At 38.5% G+C, this 19,874-nt stretch overlaps 1 protein-coding gene across 1 annotated transcript in view; it reads right to left on the reverse strand.

Moving 5' to 3' along the window:
* The window catches only part of VPS13B (vacuolar protein sorting 13 homolog B), a 5,424,989-nt gene that overhangs the window by 1,951,069 nt on the left and 3,454,046 nt on the right, over window positions 1-19,874 (reverse strand). Inside the window, exon 32 of the mRNA XM_044065647.1 lies at window positions 9,398-9,524. Within this exon, the coding sequence (XP_043921582.1) occupies window positions 9,398-9,524 (127 nt within the window). The remainder of the gene's footprint in view (window positions 1-9,397; window positions 9,525-19,874) is intronic.

Below are 19,874 nucleotides of genomic sequence, written 5' to 3' on the forward strand. Positions count from 1 at the left end.
AAATAAAATAAAAAGAAATACTCATTTGAAATACATCTATGTGCAAGAGAGGATTTAGACTATATCACAACTTTAAAAAAGTAAATAAAAACAAAAATATTCACAATGCACTATATAATAACCTTAAAATTATTATTCATCACTCAGATGACCCTTCTACTTGCAATGTTCAAGGCATCTATTTCAACATGTTTTTTTTCTTCCATTTTGACATCTGTTGATGAAAGTGCTATTTGTTTTATCTCATTCATAATCTGCTTGATGTCTTCGTGTGCAGAACCACTGAATCTTTTATTATTTAACAGAATCTTTGTTAACAACATAGTGTTTGACTATTCCCCTTTGCTTAGTACTGGCACATCCTACAACATGAAGTGGTTTCTGTCAGGCTCAATACATAGTTCAGTCATGCTGCCTATAACTTGCATCGACAACAAACTGTCCTTTGATAATCACATATCAACTATTGTATGGAAGTCTTTTTTCAATAAGACTTCCATACAATAGTTGATATGTGATTACATCTAAAGGTATGACACCCAGGTCCAGAAATGTAATCATTCCAATGCAATCTATTTTCATCAGGCTGATCACTGAATATTAATACTCCATATGGTATGTAGCTGTCCAAACACTTGTCACAACCCACTCACTAGAAAAAAAATCAAGGGTCTAATTCACAAAAATTATGCAGATTATCTCAAAGCCTTGTCCCTCTTCTTGGTATCACACAGGCAACAAAGAGGTGACGTCTGCCTCGTGTATAAAGTCTCAACAGACCCTATTCCATCAGACCTATTACACATTTACTAGTCTAATGGTAGTGTGAGGACCTGCTTTAAGGATCTCAATTTCTTTTGCAGCATAACAGAACATTTTGGAGGGATAGATATGTCTCATAGAGAATACCTCTTCTATGAAAGTAATTAAAGTACTTCTCTTACTCTGTTCAAATGTAACTGCACAAATGGATGGAAACCACAAATTAAGATTTGGGTTAGCACCCATGTCCCTCATGGCTAGGGGCAACAAGAAAATCTCCCAATGTATCCTTGTTCGGACCCCTATGGGTTATTCATTAGGAAAATAGAAGGCCTAAATACTATTGTGGGAATGTAAGAGGAGGCTTCTTTCAGATCCTCACAAATCCATAGCCTAGAAGTACCTATGAACCCATGGTACACTCAATGTGGGCTATTATTGACATAAGAATTGAAACAGCAGCTCTGCTGCAGCTATTGAGGTTACAGTCACTTGTAATCAGAAATACATATTATCTTTACCTTCTTTCTTTTAATTCTTTTAACTGGCCAGCACAGATCAGATGATGGCCTTTTCACTTAAAAACAAATTGCCAAAGTACAATGTCAGCATCTTATGATCAAATAATGAAACCTATGCCAGAGGACCTTGCCAGGGATGGCAACAATTAAGCAGTGAATGTTCACCTACTGGAAAGGTTACCAGCAATGCCTACTTAACATCAGGTGGAGACCAGGAGCGTGATGGTACTGTGATGTACTATCTATGTGTTATGTCATTATTTGCTGCATTAAATCCATTACCAAGACAAAGCTTACCATACACTTTACTGATTTGCCATAGTCTTTATTTGTTCTGATTTTATGTGCTTATATACCAGAGTATATGAAAAAGGTCAACAGATCAGCTCAACCATCTGGTTATTAAATTGTAAAATCAAATAGGGGCTATCTTCTTTGTCAGCATTATTCTTAGTATGCACTTTCACTTTATGCTTCATTTTCACTTTATTATTTGACTCACATTCTTACACACTTCAGTTTCTTTAGTTAATTCCTTTAACTATGTATTTGTAATTTCATTTGCTCCACACACAACTTGGTAAGTCCAAGTTTGCTTCTCTTAAACACCTGTCCCTTAAATGATCATTGTTTATAACACAAACTATTCTGTCACATATCCCTCAGTCATGCAACTCACAAAATCCACAATCTTTGGATCAGTAGCACAAGCATCTATACTAAGCCTGGGCTTTTTGCTAATAATAAAGACTAAATAAATGGAATATTTTTAGGCTCATAATAATTCCTAAATTATTTCTTTAGTGCTATATTCTGCCATTTTAATATTCTTGAATGATGAAAATATGAAATACATTTTAAGACTCATTCTTCCCCTGTAACAGGATTCTCTTAAGTTTAATGAATGAAAAAAATGAATGGTTGTTTTATTTTGAAAACCAGCCTAGATTCAGTCTTGGCATTTTTTCCTGCATGTGGCATATTCTGAGACAGTTCTGGGTTTTTTGGGTTGTAAAACTGATGAAAATAAAGCAAAGGCTATAGCTATAAAATATGTACCCCTAACATGAATGGGTTCAGCAATACCCATATTTATGGGGACATATTAAAATGAAGAAGTTAGGAGTATGGATTAAAAAGAATTCAGTTATGGCAGCTAAGGATATGTGGGAAGGGACTAAAAGACAATACAAAAACTGAGAAACTGGAAGTTCTTGCCCATAGACATGGATAGTTTTACAGACAGGTCAGGCATATTTTTATCAACCAGAGGAGAACTTGTGGAACAGCTGAAGGGTTTTATTTGGGAGAGGAAGAGGGCAACAGTCAAGTGGGATAAGTTGATCCTCGCAATAGAAAAAGGAGGTTCAGGATTATCTGATTTGAAGGGATATTTTAGAGCTACACAGTTACGGCTCTTATGCATAACACAAGCAGAAAGCTACAATTTAAAGTGGAGAGAGAGGACGATGACACAGGAAGATAATTCAAGAAATAAGTAAAGAATAGGATTCTGGACAAAGATCCTTAAGGAGAATAACAACAGTCATACAGAATATTATATTCATAAGCTAGCAGAAAGTATACTAAGAACTAAGCAAACACACAAATGGCGAAAGGAGATTCTGCTGATAGGGATGACTGCAATTATGGGAACATGGATCAAACAGAAGGGGGCTGAAAGTTACTGGGAAACTAAGGAACCAATGTATTGGGAATAAACAATTAGAGAAGGAAAGGTAACAGAATGGGAGGAGGCCATGACAAAATTGGACTGCAGGCTATTAACTGCCTTCCTACCAGGGATTGATATCACAGTATAGACAAAGAGAAAAGGACTGCAGAATCCTAAATTAAAGACCTGCACTAGTTGAGTTTTCAACTGAATATAGAACAGAATCTGCTGTTAAAAAGGATAATTAGTAGGGCATATAAAATATTGCATAGTAAGGCCTTGTTAAGTAAAATTCTGGTGGCTGCCAAAAAAGCAATCACTAGAAAATAGAACTCAAAATCTAAACCAACTATATTTGAAGTAGTGAACATTTTAACAGAGATAAAAGAACAGAAAGCGGGATCTTTAGAAAAGGGTACAAGTAAATTACATAAAAACTGGAAACTGTGGAAACTATGCATGCAAAAAATGATTTGGAGGAGGAATGAGGTTTAAGAAAAGTCAGGAATTTAATAATTTATGTAAAGGTACTTAGATTATATGATAGATAACAATATGTGATGTACAATGTTTGTAAATGTGGACTTGTTAACATTGTTTGATTACTTTTATATAAATGCAAGTTTGCCTAAATCACAAGTGATAATTCAATAAGTGTTTTAAAAATAAAAAAAAATATTTCTGCAGATTAGAATACTAAACAACTAAAAAAATGGACATGTTCTCTCTTATTACGTTACATATACTGTCACTCTCAGTGGAGCCCCAAACACTAAGCCCCCTTAAAGCAAGCAGACACACTTCCCAGGGCTATCATCATAGAGGACTTCATTATAATATATACTAATGCCCCTCTACCCAGGCTGAACAAGGAGAAGATAACTGTCAGTTGCTTATATGGAGCCAGAATCAGTTAAATCACACATGCATTCAAGTCATTGCATCATGGTTACCCGTATGATTCCATCACAATCCATCAAGGTTTAAATTACTTGAAATGTACCTTCCTGGACCATATAGAGAGAAACATTGCAGCGCTTTCAGACTATGTGTCTCAGGCTAGTATATACCTGTCACTGAGCAGCTTACTACAATTACCAAGGATGATGCCACAATATGAACAAAAAATGATTAATTTCAACAACTGACAGTTTTTCTGGTGTCATTCTAAGGAGATTCGATATTTGTCAGCTTGGGAGGACATAGTCAACAGACCACAATGCTTTGCCAAGGATGGTCTGCACCTTCCCAGTCTAGTTTTTTTGAATACTGGCTAAGGTTCTTCCCACTCCCATAGTGCCTTTTTTAGGCAATGCCAAAATGAAAAACCTACAGCCATGGCAAAATCAACTCAAAATAACCTCAAGATGTTACTGCTCAATTGCAGGAGCCTAAATAAAAAAACACTATGCACACTCGAGACTATAGATATGTGTGCAGTTACTGAGACATGATTTAAGTAGCAGACAGTGTCCTGGCAGTGCAGGGTTTCAGTTCCTTCCACATTTTTAGTCCAGTAGCTGCAGAGACAAGGGCTAAAGGAGGAGGTGTCTCAATAAACATCAACAAGCATACATCTAGGGTGGTCAAACAGGATGACAAGCTGGAGTTCCTCTACATGCAGATCACCATAGACAAAATCATGTGCTATACCCTACCAAGCTATAGGTGGTCATCTTCCACAGAAGCTCACAATGCATGCTTTGACCTACTGCAGACACTTACCATCCAACCTAACAACCTACTTATGAGAGACTTTAACTACCCTTCTACAGACTGGGAATCCTACACGGCCATAAATCTACAGGCATAAGAGATTCCTGCACTTCATAAATACAAATACCCTTGAACAAACAGTAAATATGCCCACAAAAGGCTCCAACATACTGGATCTTGTGCTCACAAATATGGGAGAACGCTGTCCCCCCAAATGTCTCGTCTTCTCTAGTAAGGTCCGACCATAAAGCTGCCTTCTTTGAAATCAAAATCAACTTTGTAATCCCATTAACACCAGTAACAGGAACTATTCCAAGGCAAATTACCTGCTACTAAGTGATGGTTTGTCAAAATTCAGTGCCCCTCCAAACCCTGAGAACACACTAGCCTATGCTGAAGTGTTCTCAGAAACTCTGTGCAACCATGCCAATGGCTGAACAGAGGCTGCTGTGCCCAGCAGAATTTATACCAGGAGTAGCTCCAGAAACAAACTGCCCTAGTGACAACCCAAATTAAACAGGACATACAACAAAAGGAAAAATAATATGGCAAAAATCAGGAAGAGTAATTCCCATAAAGATAAAAACTCTCTCATCAAAGTAAGTAAGCAACTAAGAGAGCAAACTATGTCAAGCAAAGCCAACTCTGACATTAAGATATCGTCCCAAGTGAAATATAACCATAAGGCCTTCTACAGCTAAGTCAGAAACCTAAGGGCACCACACAGCAATGTGCTGAGCTGATGCTTAATGGTGCCACATTCACTGAGCCAGATGATATAGTGAAACTGTTAGAGAACAAATTCAGTTCCAACTTTATCCTCCCTCTCACCCCCAACCATCCCCCCAATAATACCCTCAATCATAACCCCTCCAACTATAATTAGGGAGCATGTACTAGCTGAGCTCACTAAAGCTAAGAACACAGACTCAGTGAGCCCCAATAACATCCCAGTATGCCTTCTGAATAGTCTAAAATACGACTTACCAGGACCCTGAGTCATTCTTTAACAACAGTCTTAAAACAGGCTTTGTGCCACTTAAATGGAGGTCTGTGACAGTCCTCCTCCTCCTCCTTCATAAGGGAGGCCCTTCAACAGATCCTGGAAACCACAAACCCATTAGTCTGACTAGTCTTATTTGCAACGCCATGGAAAAAAAAAGAAATTGGAAACCTCCAGACACTGGATCCATCCCGGTTTGGCTTTGTCAAAGGTAGGTCATGCTTACTGAAAACTATGCATAATGTCTACCTTGATGCTAAGGCATTTGATACAATACCCCACTCAGTCATTGTCAACAAATTTACAGAACCAAGTATTAAACCCCTTTATAACACGCTAAATAGCTAGCTGGCTCACTGACAAGACCCAGAAAGTTGAGGCCACCACTGGAGTTCCCCCAGGGCTCTGTGCTAGGCCCACTCCTCTTTGGCATCTACTTCTCTGATGTCAAAGCCAATGTCAAACATCTCTGGTGAATGAAATTCACAGATGATTGCAAACTGGGAGCAACTACTGAATTCCCCAAGATGAGAACATCCTTCAGGAAGGTCTAATACAAACACTTGGTGCCAAAGCCATAGCTTAAAACTCAATACCAAGAAATGCATTACAATACCTTTTGGGAAGCCTGCCACCCCTGGAAACTTTGTCATCAATAAAACACCCTTAAAAGTTGATTTACTAGTCAGGGATCTAGGAACTAATGTAGACAATAACCTAGCCTTCAACCAACATTGTACGTTGTTCAATCCATAAGCAAGAGCATGGCATCTAGGTGTGGAAAAGTCATCATACCACTGTACTCTGCCCTCATCAAGCCCATCATAGAATAGAATGTCCCCTTTGGTATGTACCTGACCAGATTCATAAAGCAACTGGAACATCCAGAAAGGCTCCTTACAAAAAGAATACATGGAGAAAACACAAGATCCTAAGCTGATCACCTCAAAGCCCTATCTGGCATACAGTGCATGCCTGAACCCTCTTTTGCTGAATCTTTTGCACATCTACAAAACAAACAACATCATGACTAATAGATTAAAAGACCTAAATTTTGCTTGTAAAGTAAATTGGACATGTTGGAGAAACAGAAATATTTCTCAGAGAATTCCCATTCTGTGGAACAGACTCCTCATCTGTGTGAAGCAGAGTTGCTCCATATCCTTCTTTAACTGCAACTTGGACCAATGGATGGGTAATCCAAAATTCACCACTGGTCTGCCTCCTATGTCTCTGATGGACAGAGGCAGTCAGTAAATCACCTTATATAAATCAATTCTGTGTGTCATATTTAGTTTGTATAGCTAGGCTTACAAGGACCCTAGTGGTCATTAACCTAGTATACACCTATGAACCTATGACACCATACAGGAGCGGCCTTAGGCCAACTGGTGCCCTAGGCAAAAGGGCTCCATAATGCCCCCACCACAACACACGGTGCCCCCATCTTGGTCTACCTACAACAAATAAATACTGGAAAAGCTCCCCTGCTAGACCGGCGCCCTAGGCGGCCGCCTAGTTGGCCTATGCCTAAGGCTGGCTATGACACCATATAGCACTGATAATGTCGCTCACAATGCTTAACAGAAAAGTCAGAAAACCTGGTTTTGTGACCAGCCTCCATGAGGTCTCATCTGTGACTACCTTCGTCAAAAAGGTGAACCACATGACACTCATTTCCTGTCTATTAGACTTGCTCATATACAATAAAATGACTGTGATGCAGACAGTCTAAAGACAGCTGGGGAGAGATGGATACTGGTTCATCCATACCATGGGACGAACTTAAATCAGAGGTCTGAGCTGGTATTATGTTATTACGCAATGAGACAGTGGTATAAACTAAATCAAGGAAAACATGCTCTCCAGCACAGCACCACGAGTGTGCAGGCGCACACATTCTTAGGAAGATCAACACAACCAGGTACTGAACTATGCATAAAAATGTAATGACAGGCATGGTCTCTGGCTTCTCCTCCTTTTTCCTGGCTTCTTCCATCAGGAAGGAGGAATGAATGGGCCAACTGATGACATGTCTGGAGGACAGCTGTCCAGGTGGGATGGGGAATCATAAAAGATGTACTTCCAGTGCCAATCATTCTGTAATTATAAAGTTTGCATCTACTTAGAATGAGCAGTTAGTATATCTAACCATTAACCAAATAAAAAAATACCAATTTGATAAGCGTCACTGTTTTGAATACAAGATTTAGCTCTTTCATCCAACTTAACAGTTCAAGTCTTCATCAGAATCTGAATTACTTAAAAAATGAATCATTTATATACAGCCTTTAAAGGTCACGTGATTTCACAATGTGTCATATGACAATGCAGCACTTAGTAACAAAAAGTCATAAACATAAAATCTAAATATATTAATAGCTTGCTTAATAACACTGAAATAAAACCAAGGTGCTACATGGAATTCAACTGAAGCTGCCACACCAGACTCCCTATATTTCAGCCTGGTTTCCCATAAACCACCCTTGACACTTCAAAATAAAAATAAAAATAAAAAAAATAAAATTCTTACTTTCATTGGAATGCCTGTAAAGGGCATTGTTTGTTTTTATTTTTACTTTTGATGTCACATGTGTACTCATACATTCTAGAACATAATGCTCTCTCATATTTCCCACAAAGACTGCACTACACAAAGAGTGCAGTGCTAAATAATCAACCCCTTTGCATTACAGTCAAAATAACTTGTGCACCCAATAATTCTGTAATAAATGGTGACAGTTACATTGGGGTATCTAAAAGCCTGCAATATTTACACCTTCTGCATTTTGTCATGTCCTTTTTCCTAGTCATACCTTTTTCACTTCTGTTGTTGATTTCTAAACTGTGCTTAACACTTTTCTTTTTACAGAACATAAAATCTGAATAAGACCATGTGTTTAGGCTCCTTTGCAATTTCTTCTTAAAATAAGCACGGTTGTTCGCATCCAAAGCAAAGGGCAAAATCATAGCTTTAGCCTTACTCACAAACGACCTTACTGTCATACTAGACCATTATCTAGACAGTCATCAGGATTTTTATGGTATAGGGCCTTATCCCCGCAATAGGGGCTTAACATGTGCTAAGGGTGTGCAAGTTTCAATAACCTCAAATGTAGGCATGTATGCTGTACAACCCTTAAAAACTGTTACTCAAGAAATAAGGTTCATGTAGTATCAGGGTGTGCAAGTTTCCTCACATGTCCTGTGAAGGCTACCACATATGTGGCTTGTCAGGGAGTAAGGTTAGCTCCTAACTACTGTAGCATTCAAGATATACTTTCTTTGACTGCTGTCTGTAATATAGCAAGTCAGATGACCACTGTCTTTCACTCAAGATGGATGAGCCAAAAATAGCCAATCAATCCCATCTTCTTCCACCTGTTTCTTCCAGCATTCGATCCACTAATCTTACTCTGGTCATCTGGTATGCATGCAGTCAGGGTCTTATCACTCTATGCCAATGAGTGAAGTAACAACAGGTGCAAATCAGAGGCAGTGTTTCCCAGTTAAATACCATGGGTGAAAAAGTGATCTCAGTAACAGCTGGCCCCCATGGCAGTAGTCTGGCAGCTGCAGTGTTTCTGCAATGCAACAGTGGTTAATAACCAAGTCCTGTAGATAGGACATGCTATTACAGACAGTGACATTTCATTTTCTTTTGTTACAAACATTAACTCTATTAAGAGTACACAAACAAAAATGTACCATTCTACCAACCTCTATCTGTAAATTTTCTGGGGAAATCAGCTTTGTGAAAACAATGGCAGGGGCAGCAATGATTCTCACAGAAAAATCTGTCAGGACAGGAGTTAAAATTGCTCGTCGCTCCTGGTGCCGTCTTATGCTGGGGAAAAGAAAAAACAAACATCAGAAAAGATAGGGTGAAAGAACATTTACTCTTAGCCTGCTAAATACTTTTAAAAGCAGAAAGTGAGACAAGAGAAAATTCATTTAAAAAACACACACTGAGCCAAAATTACATTTACTTTACTCACATTCTGTACAGCTGATATATAACTGTATATCAGTGGATATGCAACTCTTCCAATGTCATAATACTAATTAGATAAGAAAAGAGTAAAACTAGATGCTTCATTCTCCTGACTGAAAATTATTGTTCAATACTTCAGGTCTACCATGAAAAACAAGTGATATGATACACCTAACAAACAGAAAAGAAAATCCATTCCATAAACAAATAGAAAAAACAATTTGTGTTGACAGTTTATTTCAAGAATGTTACAAACTCAACATCTTCCCCTCCAACATCCTGCCATTTAATTTTGACAGCCCTTACTTTACTTTTCAGCATTAGCCCTGGTTACTGAAGAGTTTGCCAAATGTGGCTTGCCCTGGTTTCAGTTTATTTAAACTTGGTACTCTTTCTACATAAATATGAGGAACTTATTTAAACTGAAAATGTTTATCTTTCCAACCCACATGCGATGAGTGTTTACTGAACTACCAGCATTAAACTGCACTGCAGAATATAATACATCTCATTTTTCACAGCCAGTACTGTGGATTCAGTATACACACACTGTTTCTGTAAAACAATGGGACAAATTAAGGCAGATACTTAGCATAAACATTTTAGTGCAAAGCATCACAAATGTCTCTACAGTCAGCTACAAGACTGACAAGTATCATTTGTGCTTGAGCACAAATTAAGTATTACCATAACAGAAAACAGTTTCTGAAAAGGGCAAATTAACCTTATAGTAAATCTGCAGCAAAAAATAAGCAATTCTTTTCTTGGATGTTAGCAGAATTACTTCTAAGCTCATTTTCACTTACTTAATCATCACAGTGACATCACAGAATGAAAGCAACTCCAACATCACTGAAGTTAGCAACTGAAAACAAGTGCTGAAAACATATGGCAAAGAAAACAAAATATGAGGGTCGAATGCAACAATAGATGTGCTGTGCAAGCAATTTTACTTCAGACTGGTCTCTTCTAAAAAGTAGCTGTTCCAGTAAGGAATTTGCACAAGTTCCAAGTTTCGAACATGAGAGTCAACTTCCGTGAACTAGTTTTTAAACATATTAAATAAATATTTTAATGTAGTTATGGGCTTGTTGATGAAAATAAACATTTAACTATATCACAGCCAGGGACATGTCTAGGCTATGAGGCTGAAGTTCCCTCCCATTTGCAGAAATGAGATTTAAGAATTTAATGGATAGATGTGCTGGCACTGGGGATGAACCAACCAAGGGCATGCCCTCTCACTGCTGGGGTGAGAGTACTGATGGTTACACGGGGAGAACCACTGACCACTAAGAATACCGATTGATGCTGTAATGTGATCATGAAACACTAAACACCGTCCAGATTAAATGGCTGGCTATGAAATGCCCCTTGTAATGATATAACTGGGGATGGGCAAAGTGGGTGGCTGCCCTGGGTGAAAGCTGTTAGCAGGCGTGACTGGCAGTTGCCAATGGAGTTTGAGTGCAGTACTGGGATTCATTTAAAAGCTCTGGGTAACACTGCAGCATGTTAAATGAATACATTAGTAGCTTATTGTATTAGTAACTCCAGAAAGGAGCTTTAAGAAAATCTCAGTGTCTCCAGATGCTCCAAGCTCCTGCAGTGGATGCACACAGAATATTAGCAAATGAACTGCACTGTGTCACTAGAGTTTGCACATAAAGATTAATGCATCCTTGAGGCATGGAGGAACACTAGCAGTTTTGCTACTATGGATTTAAGGTGATGACTGCAGATATTAAGGTCTGATGATTACAAATAATTTTTCAATTCCAACTAAAGCAGTGATTGCAGACAGTCTGAAAGCCATCCCGATTTGTACTCCACTCTTACTAGCAGGTCAGAACTCACACCTATGCTCTCTAACACAGGCAGGATGAGTTGAAGGGCTTCCTCTAGAGATCTAATTTTTACTTAAGTTCCTCAAGCAGGAACCATCTTGATGTAGTGTATTCTACTGACCTCAAGTTACTAAAATGAGACAGAGAAGACAACATAGTTAAAACATTAGTGATATTTTTCCTTCCTACTGATCTATATTCTTTTGGCAGTGAGATCCATTTAATGCTTGTATAGGTAAGGGGTTGTAATAATACTATATTGAACAGCCACCACAGTTTCTCCATTTGATTAGATTTCTGGTAATCACCATTGTCTATGCCACTAGTTAATTATGCTGCTGAGGTTGAAAGGGAACATGGCAGAGTCAGAAAATAATAACATATAGAAAAGCTGAAGTTATATATAACTGCTCTGAAAAATCGAAACTCAAGACAGACTGAAGCTTTTGTGTCTTTCTATTAACCCTTTGCTCTCTGCTTCCCTCGAGTTTTCCTCAATCATCTGTACTATCCTTTTTTTCAGCACTTTCTCCTTTCTACCCTTATTTCCACAGATTACAGCTATCACTGATTTCCTTTCTTCCACGCACCACTTTGACCAAAGCATGCTTTGAACACCGCCCCCCCGTTTTTTTTTTATATGCACACCATCTCCTTCCTTAGCTGAAGCCTACTCAACCAAATTCAAATCCCATGTACTAGTCTGTTGATGCTCATATTGCAAAAATAAATAAATTATTTTTTTCAGGCTGCTTTTCCCTTCAAACATCCATTAGATCACCTTACTCTTTCTGACATAAGAAATTCAACTCCCTGAAATAACCACTTTAGTTTTTAATTTATAACTGCATTAGAGTTCCTTCCAATAATTATATGTCCCCCACCCGCTCTGTCCTTGTTAAATTGTTTAAACAAAATCCCTGCCCTCAGCTTCACCTATGTCTTGATTGGGTCTATAAAGGAAAGTTATTGTTACTCACCTTTTTTCATTTACTCCTCAACTTACTTATCTACAGTCACCTCCCACCACACACTTACGTACCCCAAGCTCAATCTCAATCTCCTATGCATCAGTACTGACACACCCCTATTTCTGTCTACCCCACACAAATACAAATATTTTGAAGGAATGTCCATGGTGAGGAACTTAAGTCTTGGGACAAAGATTCACAACATACGGCAGTAGGACATGATACCATGGAAAGGTGGTATTAATGACATATATGGTCATTTGCTGACCACCCAGCCCGGCAGTCTGATGTAGTACTAGCCATCACATTTTGAAGAGGCCTTTACAGAAGTGTGGGTAAAGTCAACAGCCTCAAGAGCACTTGTGAAGAATGATACATCTCAGTACAGCTTTACAGCTGTATGATGCAGGGCTAGTATTCCCAGCCTCACAAGAGATGACAGCTAGCAATTTGTAAGCACTTTTATTAAATCATCACTTACGAAATATGCACATATACATTAATAGTAAAGACGACAAACTACGTTAATTTTTTTTTTCATTTATATACAATATACATGTTTTCTTCCTTTATAACAATTGTTATTCAGTCCAATATAACATAAATTACTCAATTCCTGCCTTCTCTTAAATCTCACTCCTCCTCTTCAGCATTATTCAGCATTTATTTTTCCCACAAATTACATTGACTTCTCTGTAATTTCCTCCTTCCCTTTTCTAAGGATTCCACTTCCAGTTCTTTTCTCTCTCTTATAGTATTCAATACTTCAGATATGTTTGGTTTAGATTTTATTTCCATTTTCTAGTAATTATTTTTGGCGACCAATAGAATTAAACTTAACAAGGTCTTGCTAAGTTTAGGCAATTCAACTCAAAAGAATCGTTTCATTAGTTACTGGCAATTCAATTCCTATATCTCAGCTCAAAAGAATCATTTTCTTAGTAACATTCATTTGCTCACCCAGTATTTCTGGGAGAGTACTCTGTAGGGATTTTTTAAAATCTCAGACTGAAATGGTTTCCTGCCCATACAGCAACTGCACGGCTCAAAACAAAATCCAAAAAACAAAACTCAGCCAGAAGATCATGGCAAGCTGTACAAGTTATATAGCTTGCCATGATCTGCTGGCTGAGTTTTGTTTTTTGGATTTTTTAAAATCTGCCAACTCATTACACTCCCAAAACTGACACCCAGCAATTTGTGAAAGACGTAAGAGGTGTAACTGTGGGACACTCCTACTGTAACATCTACATGAAAATAAATTTCCTCACACAATGTGTTCAAATAACATGCAGACTTTGTTCTTTACTGAGACATGGTTTTCATACTGTTTGCATCTAGTCAAGGGTATATGCATACAAGCCACATAAAACTAGCATTGACCTTCTGCCCAGTCAGTACCTATCAATACCACTCTTGTAAGAGAAGTGATCCAACAAGAGCAATATTTTGATGGTCATCTCCATTATGAACCCTTCTCAGTCATCACAGTATTCACTTGTAGGGTGGATTCTGCTAGGAAATGCAACATTTTTAATGGGTTGTAGCATTTTATCTTCTCCGTTTGAGAGTGGATCTTCACTTTCTGCATACAACTTACGAATACAATGTAATGAACTTATCCTTTTTGTAATAATAATATTGACTACAAGTCAATACAATTTAACTGCACATTACTTCATTAGCGCACACTGCATGAAATGATCTTTGTGGAACTGCCAATACTTAACATCCATAACTTTTGCTGCTTGTCCCAAGCATAAACACATTTGCAGATGACGGCATGGTTTATACTTTACGGTTACCTTTAAATGTAACAAAAATAATAAAAGAAATAAAAAACATTTATGGGCGGTTCTAAGACAAAATTTATCATGGCTACACAACCCATCAATAAATCGTTTTCTGACAAATCTGGCAAATACTTAGAAAGAGGCCAAAAATACCTTAAACTTTTGTAACAGGAAATACAATGAAGAAATAATTCAACTATTCAACAAAATACTGCAATTTTCAGAAAGAGGCTAAAAAATTAATCATATCTGCCAAATTCAAAGGCTGGACGTACAACTGATAAGATTTTTAATGGAAAGATCTAGAAAGCACAGAATAGTAACCATATTTTTTTCAAACAAAAGAACAATTATCTTAACCTTTTTGAACTTTACTTACAATTTAAAGTAGTACAAACAACACCTCAGGTTTCCCTTGAAAGAGGTCACTAGCCTAGTTGGATTAATTAGTCAACAAAGGCTAAATAAATGAATACAAAAATAAAACAAACAGTATACAATATATATATATATATATATATATATATATATATATATATATATATATATATTACAAAAAGACTGTCACAGAACCAGAAGAATATGATGAAAATAACAAAGAAACTTCTGAAACAAATGGAAGACGAAGGAGCCAGTAATAAGCTTTCGTCCCTTTAATAGTAGACAGGACTTCTTCAGACAATGATACAAAAATGTGGTGAAGTGACATAATATAATGAAAAGAAGGCGGTAATAAACAGCTTCAACCTATAGAGTATATCAGGTAATAATAAATGTCCAATGAAAGAACTAGAGTGCAAGTGTCAATCAAATGTCACAGTGAAATATAAGTGAGTATAAAAAATGTCAATCATATAAGAAGAATGTGTCCACCCTCAAGCACATGAAACACAAAATCAGTGCCCCCACCTTAATACACACTTAACATTTAAGGTTTCATTCAAACCAGGAGGGGAATCTGCATTAAGTTTTAACTGCCACAGTAACTCTTTGACCTCTAATAAGTTGTTGACATCTCCAAAAAAAGAATCCACCTTATGTAAAACTAAAAATTGAAAACCAGTGAAATTATGACAAAGTAGTTTGTGTTTATACAAGGCATTCTTACTGTCATTATTCCTCAATGCTGCTAAATGTTCCTTAATTCTTGTGGAAAAAACTCTAGTGGTCTTGCCAATGTAAAATGCTGGGCAGGAAGTGCAAACTGCAGCATAAACTACGTTATCTGACTTACAGTCAAAATGTTTGTGAAAATGTAATGTGAAGTTATTGTGAGTAAAAGTGAAAGAATTACCTATAAAAATATATGGACAGGCAACACATACACCACAAGAAAACATGCCAGAAACAGGAGAAGAAGGTGAGCATGGGTCAATAAGAAAGTTAGAGTCTCTATTTTCAAAAGCCAATCTTAGTGTTTTAGTTTTTTTGTATAAAAATAAGGGGGAAGAACCTAATTTATTGGAAACTTCCTGGCTATTGGTCAAAATGTCCCAGTTATTGGAAATGATATTTTTAATATGTGAGGAATCCCTACAAATAGGTACTGGGAAGGCTACTGTCCAGTCTCGAGCAGGAATAGTTTGGGAGGAAATGGCAGAATCATTTGAAGGGGTGTTGTCAATGTTATCATGAATAAGCGTAGTGCTAGGGTTAGAAGTAATTTTAACCTTATTAGGCAGAAAACCTGTTTTAATAATGGGAGGAAACTTAAAGGGTCTAGCATCAGCGACTTCAGCAATAATGGAATCTAAAATATTTTCAGGGTAGTGTCTGTCAAGGAGAAAAGATTTAAGTAAGAAACATTCCTTTAAGAAAACATTGTCATCACTAACTAACCTAGAAATACGAATGAACTGTCCCCTGGCCATATTATGTTTCATAAATAAAGGATGCATGCTAGTGTAGTCCAAGTAATTATTCCTGAAAGTGGTTTTTCTGTGCAAAGAAGAAGACCAGGATAAGGAGACAGGATCAAAAGAGACAATAGTGTCCAAAAAGGTGGCCTGTAACCCACAGGAAGACAATTTGAAGGTAAGAAATGGGATAGAAGCAGAAAGGGAATCTAAAAAAGAATTGAGCTTGTTTTGGCCACCCTCCCAAACAAAAAAGATGTCATCTATGTATCTGGTGTATAATTTAACAAACTGAAAATCAGGCAAATGTGTAAGGGTATTTAATTCCCATGCTGCCAGAACCAAATTAGCGAATGCAGGAGCCATCTTCGAACCCATGGCTACACCCTTAACTTGTTGATAAATAGAGGAATCAAAGTGAAAGAAATTGCCCTGTAAAACCAGGAGAGAAATTGGAGATCTGTTTAAGGTGTGAGTGTTAAGGGGAGCGGCACTGCTAAGGCTTGAGTCATTGGTGGGGGATGGCCCAGGGTTTGGGTGGATGTCACCATACATTGTGAGATTCCATTGGGCTTTAATGGTCAACTTCAGGAATTTGAGAATGAGGTTTTGGCATTTTTTTAGTTTTTGGGTTAATATACCTAGTTTTAATAGGAAGGTTGTGTTGCATGAGAGACGAGTTAGATATGAGGGGAATATTCAAGTAACTGATTAGGTACTGTCAGTGTAGTAGTTCGGCTTCTTGAGAGGTGGAAATCACAAAAAAACTGATGTTCACAAACAGTATATATGGAATAAGCATCAATGGTATTATGGGGTATCATCATCATCATCATCTTCTTTCAGCTGTTCCCGTTAGGGGTCGCCACAGCAGATCACCTGTTTCCATTTCTTCCTGTCCTCTGCATCTTGCTCTGTCACACCAACCACCTGCATGTCTTCTCTCACCACATCCATAAACCTTATCTTAGGCCTTCCTCTTTTCCTGTTACCTGGCAGCTTCATTCTTAGCATCTTTCTCCCCAATATACTCAGCATCCCTCCTCAGCACATGTCCAAACCAACGTAATCGTGCCTCTCTGGCTTTGTCTCCAAACCTTCCAACCTGGGCTGACCCTCTAATATACTTATTCCTAATCCTGTCCACCCTCGTCACACCCAGTGCAAATCTTAACATCTTTAATTCTGCCACATCCAGCTCAAACTCCTGCCTTTTTGTCAATGACACTGTCTCCAACCCATATAACATAGCTGGTCTCACTACCCTCTTGTAGACCTTCCCTTTCACTCTTACAGGTACTCGTTTGTCACAAATCACTCCTGACACTCTTCTCCACCCACTCCATCCTGCCTGTACTCTCTTCTTCACCTCTCTTCCACACACACCGTTACTCTGAACTATTGACCCCAAGTAATTAAACTCATCCACCTTCGCCACCTCTACTCCTTGCATCCTCACCATTCCTCTATCCTCCCTCTCATTCACACACATATATTCTGTCTTAGCCCTGATGACCTTCATTCCTCTTCTCTCTAGAGCATATCTCCATTTCTCCAGGGTCTCATTCACCTGTTCCCTACTCTCACTACAGATCACAATGTCATCTGCAAACATCATAGTTCATGGGGACTCCTGTCTGATCTCGTCTGTCAACCTGTCCATCACCATTGAAAATAAGAAAGGGCTCAGAGCTGATCCTTGATGTAACCCTACCTCCAACTTAAACGCATCCGTCACTCCCACCGCAGACCTCACCACTGTCACACTACCCTCGTACATATCCTGTACCACTCTTACATACTTTTCTGACACTCCTGACTTCCTCATACAATACCACAACTCCTCTCTAGGCACCCTGTCATATGCTTTCTCTAAGTCTACAAAAACACAATGCAACTCCTTCCGACATTCTCTGTACTTCTCCATCAACACTCTCAGAGCAAAGATCGCATCTGTAGTGCTCTTTCCTGGCATGAATCTATACTGCTGATCACTAATCATCACACGTCCCTTCTTAACCTTACTTCCACTACTCTTTCCCATAACCTCATGCTGTGACTGATCAATTTAATCCCTCTGTAGTTACTACAGCTCTGCACATCACCCTTATTCTTAAAAATTGGTACCAAAACACTTTTTCTCCATTCCTCAGGCATCCTCTCACTTTCCAAGATTTCATTAACCAATCTGGTTAAAAACTCCACTGCCATTTCACCTAAACATCTCCATGCTTCCACAGATATGTCATCTGGGCCAACAGCATTTCCATTCTTCATTCTCTTCATAGCTATCCTCACTTCCTCCTTGCTAATCCATTGTACTTCATGATTCACTATCCCTACATCATCCAACCTTCTCTCCCTCTCATTGTCTTCATTCATCAACCCCTCAAAGTACTCTTTCCATCTCCTCAACACACTCTCCTCGCTTGTGAGTATGTTTCTCTCATTATCCTTTATCACCTTTACCTGCTGCACATCTTTCCTAGCTCAGTCCCTCTCTCTGTCTAGCCAATTGGTGCAGGTCATTTTCTCCCTCCTTAGTGTCCAACCTTTCATACAACTTCATATGCCTTATCCTTAGCCTTTGCCACCTCTCTCTTTGCCATGCACCTCATCTCCTTATACTCCTGTCTACTTTCTTCATCTCTCTGACAATCTCACTTCTTCTTTGCCAACCTCTTTCTCTGTATACTCTCCTCTACTTCCTCATTCCACCACCATGTCTCTTTGTCGTCCTTCCTCTGTCCAGATGTGATACCAAGCATCTTTCTAGCCATCTCCCTTACTAGCTCTGCTGTAGTTACCCAGCTATTTGATAAGTCTTCACTGCCACCCAGTGCCTGCCTTAACTCATCCCTGAACTCCACCTCACAATTACCCTTTTTCAATTTCCACCACTTGATCCCTGGTGCTGCCCTCACACTCCTCCTCCTCTTCTTGATAACCGTCATCCTACAAACCACTATCCTATGATGCCTAACTACACTTTCTTCAGTCACCACTTTACAATCTCCTTCAAACTGGCCCTCCTACATAAGATATAATCCACCTGTGTGCATCTTCCTCCACTCTTGTATGTCACCCTATGCTCCTCCCTCTTGTTAAAATACGTATTCACCACAGCCATGTCCATCCTTTTCGCAAAATCCACTACCATCTGACATTCTGCATTCCTTTGTTTAACACCATACCTACCCATCACTTCCTCATCCCCTCTGTTCCCTTCACCAACATGCCCATTGAAATCTGCTCCAATCACCACTCTCTCACCCTTGGGTACAGTCATCACCACTTCATCCAATGCATTCCAAAATTCTCATCCATTGCACACCCAACTTGTGGAGCATATGCACTAACAACATTCATCATTACACCATCAATTTCCAGCTTCATAAACATCACTCTATCAGACACTCTTTTCACCTCCAAAACACTCTCAGCATACTGTTCCTTCAGAATAACTCCTACGCCATTTCTCCTCCCATCCACACCATGATAATAATAATAATAATAACAGTATTATAGAGTATATTACCATGAATTTGAGTGGAGACAGCAGCTGGGCCATTATAAAGATGTGGGCTAGTCTTCAGGGTATGTATAGGAAATTAAGTAAAATTAGGGTAGGTATGGAGAAATCCTAGATATGCAAAGTTATAACTGATTGGTTCTGGAAAGAGATGGGGTGTGGTAAGATTAGTATCAATTTAGCACCACTAGGGGCGGGTGAGAT

This window comes from Protopterus annectens, chromosome 3.part0, assembly GCF_019279795.1.
Source record: "Protopterus annectens isolate FY-2018-M chromosome 3.part0, PAN1.0, whole genome shotgun sequence".
NCBI lineage: Eukaryota > Metazoa > Chordata > Ceratodontiformes > Protopteridae > Protopterus > Protopterus annectens.